Source organism: Oncorhynchus tshawytscha, linkage group LG05, assembly GCF_018296145.1.
Source record: "Oncorhynchus tshawytscha isolate Ot180627B linkage group LG05, Otsh_v2.0, whole genome shotgun sequence".
NCBI lineage: Eukaryota > Metazoa > Chordata > Actinopteri > Salmoniformes > Salmonidae > Oncorhynchus > Oncorhynchus tshawytscha.
In genome coordinates, this window is record NC_056433.1 from 39,174,629 (window position 1) to 39,184,515 (window position 9,887).

General features: G+C 44.3%; 1 protein-coding gene across 3 annotated transcripts in view; it reads left to right on the top strand.

Moving 5' to 3' along the window:
- The first annotated feature begins 305 nt into the window (after positions 1-305).
- Positions 306-9,887, top strand: part of stxbp5a (syntaxin binding protein 5a (tomosyn)) — a 157,198-nt gene continuing 147,616 nt past the window's right edge. For 2 of the 3 annotated variants that reach the window (XM_042321893.1, XM_042321894.1), the window contains exons 1-2: positions 306-858; positions 5,212-5,309. In XM_042321893.1, the coding sequence (XP_042177827.1) occupies positions 718-858; positions 5,212-5,309 (239 nt within the window). In that variant the 5' untranslated portion in view covers positions 306-717. The remainder of the gene's footprint in view (positions 859-5,211; positions 5,310-9,887) is intronic. The other variant, XM_042321895.1, reaches the window with a different exon arrangement.

Genomic DNA, 9,887 nt, shown 5'->3' on the forward strand with positions numbered 1-9,887 from the left:
GTCTGTCTGTCTGTCTGTCTGTCTGTCTGTCTGTCTGTCTGTCTGTCTGTCTGTCTGTCTGTCTGTCTGTCTGTCTGTCTGTCTGTCTGTCTCACCCTGCCCTGTCTGTCTGCCCTGATGCATCCAAATATCACCAGGTGCGGTTCACCCTGCCCTCAGTGTGAGTGTGTATGCGTGTATGCGAAATAGAACGAGAGAGAGACAGAGAAAGAGGTGGGAGAGAGAATAAGGTAGAAAAGGAAGAGAGCGAGATAGCGAAAGAGAGAGAAATCCTGCCTCTGTAGCAAGGGCAGAGAAGGAGATGTATACGGGAGAAGAGGCGCTTCTATCAAATATCCGGTTGCTGAAATGCGCAGAAGCACCGCTGCAGCTGCGTTCCGCGTTGACTGAGCAGAGAGGGGAGGGGAGAAAAAACGGAGAGAGCGAGCGAGCAGCGTAGACGCAGTGGGACACAGAGTCAGAGAAGACTACACCGACGCACATAGCCACACAACAAGTAAATAGAGAATCGACTCGAAATTGCGCGTCAACGAGCCCGACCAGAGCGGTGTGCGGCCGAAACCCTTTTCACCATGGAGACTGCGGTAAAAACACAATCTAAAATGTGAGATTTACGAAGGCAATCAGAAGAGAGCGAGAGAGTGGCTTTACCCCCTTATCTTGCGCTGGTGATTTCAATTCTGTGCTCCGTCGTCGTCGCAGTGTTTCTGGGGTAAAATGAAGAAGTTTAACATCAGGAAGGTACTGGACGGCCTAAAGGAGCAAGCGTCTTCCTCGGCTTCGTCTGGCCAGTCGGGCACCCAGGAGAACAATTTGATGCAGGAGACCCTTCAGTCCGAGAATTTTCAACTCTGCAAGGTGGGCGAGACAGATGCATTTATTATGCAGCTGTATCAAACATTTCTGTATCAAACGTCTCTATTTTCTTACTGCATATTGGCTGCCGCGTCTCTCGATATTGATAGACTACTTAACGCGCCGCCACCTATATTATTGATAGCCTACATCTGTTATCATCTGATGAACGGTTAAACTACTATAGCTGACCACCTGCGTTTGCCTGGTCTTTTTCATCAACATCTGTTATGTAAAGGTGTTATAATAATGATAATATAGTTTGCTTCATAGGCAACGCCATCTGTCAATTCCCAGTGTTTGTTAACCCAGCTTGTAAAATGCGCATATGGCGAATGCGTTTAGAGATCTACCAAGATAGAATAGTTTTTCCATCATAATTTAGCGTTTGTTTCTATACATCCCAGCATTAGCCTATATAGTCCTACCTTTTATAACGATCTAGTAAATGCATAGGCCTACATATATCCCCCTTCCGTTCAAATAGACTGGTTTCATCGCTCATGCCATCTGCACTTCGCATGAACTGTCACACAGAGGGGTTGGGATTAAACAACCCGTTTCTTGCATAATGGGTAATGGATTAACATGTCAATCGCTGGGTCCCTGGCCAGTTGATACAGTGGCTATCAGTCTCCCACCAACACTCACCTTCCAGTTCACACACCCGATTCCCTCATTGATCCATAGAATAAGGCTGCGTCTGACATTTAGACCCGTGTTATCATGCACTGGCTCCCATTATTCATTGAATAGGTCTTGACAGAAGAATGGATGGGGTTAATAAGAGCTCACATTCGATTGACATGCACGCACTGCCGGCAAATCAGCTGGAACGAACGTAGCCCATCCTTAGGACACCACTGCAAATCTATATTATCGTTGATACATAGGATACGTTGCTTTCTATTCAAATGGACAACCCCTTGAATTTTTGACTATTTCTCACCTTAATTCAATTGTCATGTTTGGGCCAGGCCAAGATGACCTGAACACGAGATTGAATTGAACACCTGTATAAGGGCTATTTTATTACACATGATCATGATCATGCAGCCACAGCATCAAGTTCACAGCGATGTGCTGTAGTCCCTTGACTATCCAATACCTCAACCCCTCTGCAGAAGGGAGCACAGACTTTTTTTTCAATGAAATCCATACTTTTTAATAAATCGTTTATCAAATTCCACTGGGCAAAAACTGGGTGAATCAACGTTGTTTCCACGTCCTTTCAATCCTCCAAATATATGTGATGAAATTTAATCAACATGGAAAACTGAATGGATTTGCAACCACCGACTGTGGTTGTAGCCCACTGGTGATTGTATTTATTTGTGTATTTGATGATTGTATATATTTGTTTATTTGGATTCCCATTAGCTGTTGGGAAAGCAGCAGCTACTCTTCCTGGGGTCCACACAAAACACGAAACATGACAAGTAACAAAACACTGATACACTGATAGACAAGGACAGTCACACACATTTAAAACACACACAAAAAAGGATACAAACAATACAACAAGAAAAAAACATGTTTGTGTGTGTCCCATCACAGTCCCACCTTTCCATGAGAGGTTGTTCAATTCATTGTTCTTGTCTGTTAATGTTCTGTATGATGTCCTGTTTCATGTTTTGTGTGGACCTCAGGAAGAGTAGCTGCTGCTTTCCCAACAGATAATGGGGATCCTAATAAAATGTCAAATACCAATACTTTTTTTAAAGGTCATTTTGATGTTTGCTTGAGTTATTGGAGATGGAAGGATGTTCCATGTGATCATGGCTCTGTATAATACTGTGCGTTGCCGCGACTTCATTTGGACTTGAGGACAGTGATGAGACCCATGGTGGTATGTCTTGTGCAGGGCTTGCTGCTTTGTTCTGAGCCAGCTGCAGGTTTGCTAGGTCTTTCTTTGCTGCACTTGACCATATTGCCAGACAGTGATCAAGATGGGACTAGACCAGAGCCTAAACAACTAGTACAGTTGATTTTTGTGTAAAAAAACGCAGAACATCTTGTTATAACAGACATACCCCTCCCCATCTTCACAACAACTTTGTCAATATGACTTGACCATGATAATTGACCATCCAATGTTATACTTAGGAGTTTAGCTTCCACAACTTGCTCAACGGCCACACCCTTTATACACAACTCCAATTGAGGTTTAAGTCTTAGAGAATGTTTTGAAACAAATACAATGCCTTTACTTTTAGATGTAATAATAATAATAGCAACAATTCATTTAATTTGTAAAGTGTTTTTCTCATACCCAAGGTGCTAAAATAATATACACAAGAATAATAAGAACAATCCAAAACACAGAACACAGATAACAATCAAAGCTATATACAGTTGTCGTCAGATTCGGAAGACATGAGAACAGGGTTAGCAGAGGTCCTTGAAGGCTTTTCTGAACAGCAAGGTCTTGGGCTGTGCCTTCAAAGGAGGACATAGACTCCTCAGCCCTAATAGTGTCTGAAAGTGCATTCCACAGCTGCGGAATCATGCAACTGAAATCCCTGTCATCCATAGCTTTTAATCTGCTGCGGGGCTGCTGACAGGAGACGGACCTGGAGGAGTGAAATGTGAATTATAGATTTGTCATTGAATGCAAGTCTAAGAATAGGTAGATTTGTTCTATGTGCTCTATTTCTATGCCTTTTGCATCTTTTACTTTTGATTTTGTACACCAGCTTCAAACAGCTGAAAATACTATATTTTTGCTTATATTTCACAGCATTTTAGATGGTACAATGACTCTCTACACTGTACATTGCTTGTTTTGTCAACACAAATTAGGTGAACTATTAGAATTTTAGCAACCAAGAAATGGTGGAGCGATTTCTGCATATTGCACCTTTTAAGACCACTTTATTATTAATCATCCATTCTGATACTGACTGTAACTTTTTATTTAGAATTCAGTGAGCTCACTGGCTTTGGGTGCTGACATGTAGTGTGTAGAATCATCCATACATAGTCATTCTAGCTTTGTGTAAGACCAGTGGCAAATAATTTGTAGAAATAGAGAAGAGTAACAGCCCAAGGCAACTGCCCTGATGGACACCGCACTGTACATACCTGATGTTAAAAAAACTTTAATGGAAGAACACTCTGTGTTCTATTGGATAAATTTACGTTTCATTAAAAAGTATGGATTTCAGTAAACAAGGGTACACAACAACAGAGGACATACATAGGTACACGGTAAGGGTTGAAGAATTTCGACCAAATAGCAACTCTAAGAAGTCGGAGGTTCATTTAAAAACTCTAGTCTGCGTGCTTGGCTACCCCTTGACATGACATTAGGCATACATACTGTTTTTTTTTTATCCCTTGAGGCGATGGCAGCCCAGCTTTGAGGGATGCTGCTCATTTCTACATGGCACAGTTTTGTGCACTTTAACATGAATATTAGTTAATGCTCTTGGTAAAGATTAATATCATTAGGCCTACATAATGTAAATGATTTGTGGTAGCCTATATCATCGACTTGAAAATGCAGGGCTATTTGTGACGTGTTTCTCTCCATCGCTAGACCCGTGTAGGCCTAATATCTGGAATGGTTGGCTAGAACAGCCTAAGCTACATGTCGCCAATTATTTCAGTGAAAATACAAATAAAACTAAAATAGGTCCTGCGGTTTTGATCCAGCCGGGTCCTGGAGTGTCATAATTGGGTTGGCGCTCCAGGCGCATATGGTCGAGGGAAATTATCCAAAGCCCAGCCCGTGTTTCCGCTGCTGCCTGCGCTAGGGCAGGTGTCTGCTACAGTGGAGGGGCTCTTACGTAATATGCTTTAGCACTCTGCTCTGCTCTGGCTTTAAGCAAACAAGTAGGCTACAACAACTTGCCGACTGACTTGCCGACTGATGCAATAGGCTCCAGCAGCACCAGCATATTGTGGTAGACCTGTCACGCTCCAAAGTGATGGGTTTTATTGCTGTGTTTTATTTCTACAGTAGTAATGTAATCACGACTAGTTGCTATGTGGGAGACACCATCAAAAGAGATGGTGTTGTTAGTATTATCTGAAAATGGGCCTATGCACACACAATATGATGGAACCTAACTGTTACGATAAAAAAAATCCCACAAAAAATGCACGTTTTTTTCTAGGGTCATTGCTGTTGTGCCATTGTGTTGCTGTATATTTTTGTTCATTTGCCTGTTCATTTCAAGTGTTCATTCACAGACTTCAAATTGTGGTTTGAGTACGTATATCGATTGTATTATTTGGACACAAAACTAACGTTACTCTGTTGTGAGAACGCTCATGAAAATTCCCTCTAACCATGATTTACCTGTTGTTTCCGCATTGCCCTGATTTGCTGCCCTCTCATTGGATGCCCAGACTGTCCGTCATGGCTTCCCCTATCAGCCGTCGTCCATGGCCCATGACCCAGTCCAGAAGATCCTGGCCATTGGGACCCAGAGTGGCGCCCTCAGACTGTATCCTTTCTGTGTGGAGCTGTGTTTAACTCCATTGATTTGTTTGTGTTTTTGTACCCTGGGTTCCTGGGGAAGGACCTGCATGAGGCTACTCTTAGCCCAGACCAGCAGCAGGTAGGTGGGATGTATGGATAGATGGGTGGATAGACAAATGTTTGGATGATGGATGAATGGATGGATTGAATAGAAAGACAATCAGAATGTCCTTGGAGTAACAGGCTGAGCTCATGTTTTCGTATGTATAATCAGTCTACCCATATGTAATAACACATCTTACAGTATAATTGCGTGTTACATTGTAAAAATAAAAAATCCTGATATAGAGCTAGCAGCCTGTTTACAGGGCCAACAGCTTGCTGTGCTTCACAACACAAAGCAGTGGAATGGCACCACAGGGAGCCATAGCTACAGAGAGCACCCTCCCACTAGCTCGCCTCCTGCCTGCCTCCTGCCTGCCTGCCTCTCTGCCTGCCTCTTGCCTGCCTGCCTCTCTACCTGCCTGCCTCCTGCCTGCCTGCCTCTCTACCTGCCTGCCTCCTGCCTGCCTGCCTCTCTGCCTGCCTCCTGCCTGCCTGCCTCTCTACCTGCCTGCCTCCTGCCTGCCTGCCTCTCTGCCTGCCTGCGCCAGGCCCCTTTACTGTTCCAGCATGTGTTCTCGCTGAAAAACAACTCATTCAGGTGTGATTAAAGGGCGGACAGGTGGGCTGCGACATGCCTCTGTCTCTCTGCCTGTCTGTGTCTGTCTTGTCCCCCCATGCTGTCTGTCTTTCTGTCTGATGTCTGCCTTTGTTCCTGCTTGCGGTCTTGTACAAGTGGCCTTCATTTCTACTTATATCTGAATGAGATGAGGCAAAAAAAATCTCAAGTTCTAATAGGTGCAGGATAACGGTGTTGATCTATTTGCATTGATATTAGATTGGTGTCAATCAAGATGTAACCATAGAGTTGTTGATATGCTGTTCAGTTTACATTGATGCAATATGTGCTTTCTTTGACTACTTCAGTTGATGTTGAACTGTCAGTGAATGGTTCAGGGTTTGACAATTCTTCCTCCTCACTGATGTTGGTAGCTTTGAATTTGAGAATATAGAAACACGTCATGACTTCAGTCAGCTCTTTGAGTGATGTGGAACAGACAGAGATAGGTTCTTATCTCTGGGAGAGGAAGGTGAATGGAGAGACATGCAACTGCCTGCGCTATTCCCTTTTTCGATCAGTGCTCTCGACGATGACTCGGCTCGCTATTGCCTAATCTGATAACGATGATGCCTGGTAGGAAAGACATGCTCTTATTGTTACTTTTTTTTAATTGTCCTTTGATGAAGATGATTTGGCTGAGGGTCTAGTAGTAGACATGTGTTATAGCTGTAGTTGTGTAGCCCTTTGCTTAAAGTATGTCTATATTGTCTGATTGTATTAGCCTTATAGGACTACTTGCTCGCTATACTTGTAACTATGTTCTGTTGCAATCCTTGCAGCTCTAGCTCTTTTTCTTTGATGTTCTGTCTGTCCTGTAGCTTTGTGTCTGTCCTGTAGCTCTGTCTGTCCTGTAGCTTTATCTCTGTCCTGTAGCTCTATCTCTGTCCTGTAGATCTGTTTCTGCCCTGTAGCTCTATGTCTGTCCTGTAGCTTTATCTCTGTCATGTAGATCTGTGTCTGCCCTGTAGCTCTATATTTGTCCTGTAGCTCTATATCTGTCCTGTAGCTCTATGCCTGTCCTGTAGCTCTATCTCTGCCCTATAGCTCTGTCTGTCCTGTAGCTCTGTCTGTCCTGTAGCTATATCTCTGCCCTATAGCTCTATGTCTGTCCTGTAGCTCTATCTCTGTCCTGTAGCTCTATATCTGTCCTGTAGCTCTATGCCTGTCATGTAGCTCTGTCTGTCCTGTAGCTCTTTCTCTGTCCTGTAGCTCTTTCTCTGTTCTGTAGCTCTATGCCTGTCATGTAGCTCTGTCTGTCCTGTAGCTCTTTCTCTGTCCTGTAGCTCTTTCTCTGTCCTGTAGTTCTATGTCTGTCCTGTAGCTCTGTTTCTGTCCTGTAGCTATATGTCTGTCCAGTAGCTCTATCTCTATCATGTGGCTTTATGTCTGTCCTGTAGCTCTATGTCTGTCCTGTAGCTCTATGTTTGTCCTGCAGCTCTATGTCTGTCCCGTAGCTCTATGCCTGTTCTGTAGCTCTATATCTGTCCCATAGCTCTATGTTTGTCCTGTAGCTCTATGTCTGTCCTGTAGCTCTATGTCTGTCCTGTAGCTCTATCTCTGTCCTGTAGCTATATGTATGTCCAGTACCTCTATCTCTATCCTCTAGCTTTATGTCTGTTATGTAGCTCTATGTCTGTCCTCTATCTCTATGTGTCCAGGAGCTGTATCTCTGTCCTGTAGCCATATGTCTGTCCTGTAGCTCTATCTCTCCTTCGCTTTATGTCTGTCCTGTAGCTCTATCTCTGTCCTGTAGCTCTATCTCTGTCCTGTAGCTCTATGTCTGTCCTGTAGCTCTATCTCTGTCCTGTAGCTCTATGTCTGTCCTGTAGCTCTATCTCTGTCCTGTAGCTCTATGTCTGTCCTGTAGCTCTATGTCTGTCCTGTAGCTTTATCTCTGTCCTGTAGTTCTATGGCTGTCCTGTAGCTCTATCTCTATCCTGTAGCTATGTCTGTCCAGTAGCCCTATGTCTGTCCTGTAGCTCTATCTCTGTCCTGCATCTCTATGTCTGTCATGTAGCTCTATGCCTGTTCTGTAGCTCTATCTCTGTCCTGTTGCTTTATGCCTGTCATGTAGCTCTATGTCTGTCCTGTATCTATATCTCTGTCCTGTAGCTTTATGCCTGTCATGTAGCTCTATATCTGTTCTGTAGCTCTATGTCCTGTAGCTCTATGTCTGTTCTGTAGCACTATCTCTGTCCTGGAGCTCTATGTCTGGCTCGTAGCTCTATGTATGTATTGCAGAGCTATGTATGTCCTGTAGCTCCATGTCTGTTCTGTAGCACTATCACTGTCATGTAGCTCTATGTCTGGCTCATAGCTCTATGTCTGTATTGCAGCACTATGTATGTCCTGTAGCTCTATCTCTGTCCTGTAGCTCTACATCTGTCCTGTAGCTCTATGCCTGTCATGTAGCTCTGTCTGTCCTGTAGCTCTTTCTCTGTCCTGTAGTTCTATGTCTGTCCTGCAGCTCTGTTTCTGTCCTGTAGCTATATGTATGTCCAGTAGCTCTATCTCTATCATGTGGCTTTATTACTGTCCTCTAGCTCTACGTTTGTCCTGCAGCTATATGTCTGTCCCGTAGCTCTATGCATGTTCTGTAGCTCTATATCTGCCCCATAGCTCTATGTTTGTCCTGTAGCTCTATCTCTGTCCTGTAGCTATATGTCTGTCCTGTAGCTCTATGTCTGTCCTGAGCTCTATGTCTGTCCTGTAGCTCTATGTCTGTCCTGTAGCTATGTCTGTCCTGTAGCTCTATCTCTGTCCTGTAGTTCTATGTCTGTCCAGTAGCTCTATCTCTATCCTGTAGCTTTATCTGTCCTGTTGCTATGTCTGTCCTGTAGCTCTAGCTCTGTCCTGCAGCTCTATGTCTGTTCTGTAGCTCTATCTCTGCCCTGTAGCTTTATGCCTGCCATGTAGCTCTATGTCTGTCCTGTATCTCTATCTCTGTCCTGTAGCTTTATGCCTGTCATGTAGCTCTATGTCTGTCCTGTATCTCTATCTCTGTCCTGTAGCTTTATGCCTGTCATGTAGCTCTATATCTGTTCTGTAGCTCTATGCCTGTCCCGTAGCTCTATGTCTGTTCTGTAACACTATCTCTGTCCTGTAGCTCTATATCTGGCTCATAGTTCTATGTCTGTATTGCAGCACTATGTATTTCCTGTAGCTCTATCTCTGTCCTGGAGCTCTATGTCTGTCCAGTAGCTTTGTCCCTATCCGGTAGCTCTATGTTTGTCCTGCAGCTCTATGTCTGTCCTGCAGCTCTATGTCTGTCCTGTAGCTCTATGGCTGTCATGCAGCTCTACCGCTGTCCTGTGGCTATATGCATGTTCTGTAGCTCTATCTCTATCCTGTGGCTCTATGTCTGTCCTGCAGCTCTATGTCTGTCCTGTAGCAATATCTCTGTCCTGCAGCTCAACAGTATGTCCTGTAGCTCTATGTCTTTCCTGTAGCTCTATCTCGGTCCTGTAGCCTGTAAGGCTAGCTGTTATCAGTGTGACTGTAGCGAGACTGTTGGCGGTGCTCTCCTCTCCTTTCCTCCCATGGAGGATAACAGGATGTGGCAGATCAAGGGCCTGAGCCTGGCAGCGGGCGGAGCTGAGCGGGCTGGAGAACTACGGCAGGGGAAGAGGAGAAGACAGGAGAGGGTCCCCAGATCTGCCAGCCTAGTGAATGGCCTGTGATCCTAAAAACTGTCCCATTTGTGATGTTGGCCAGGGTTAGGACGATGTGTTTACTGTCCCTTTGGTAATGTCAGAGAGAGAGAGAGAGAGAGACGCATGTACATACACACAGAAACACATCACACACACACAGAAACACATCACACACACACAGAAACACATCACACACACAGAAACACAGAGAGAGACACAAAGAGAG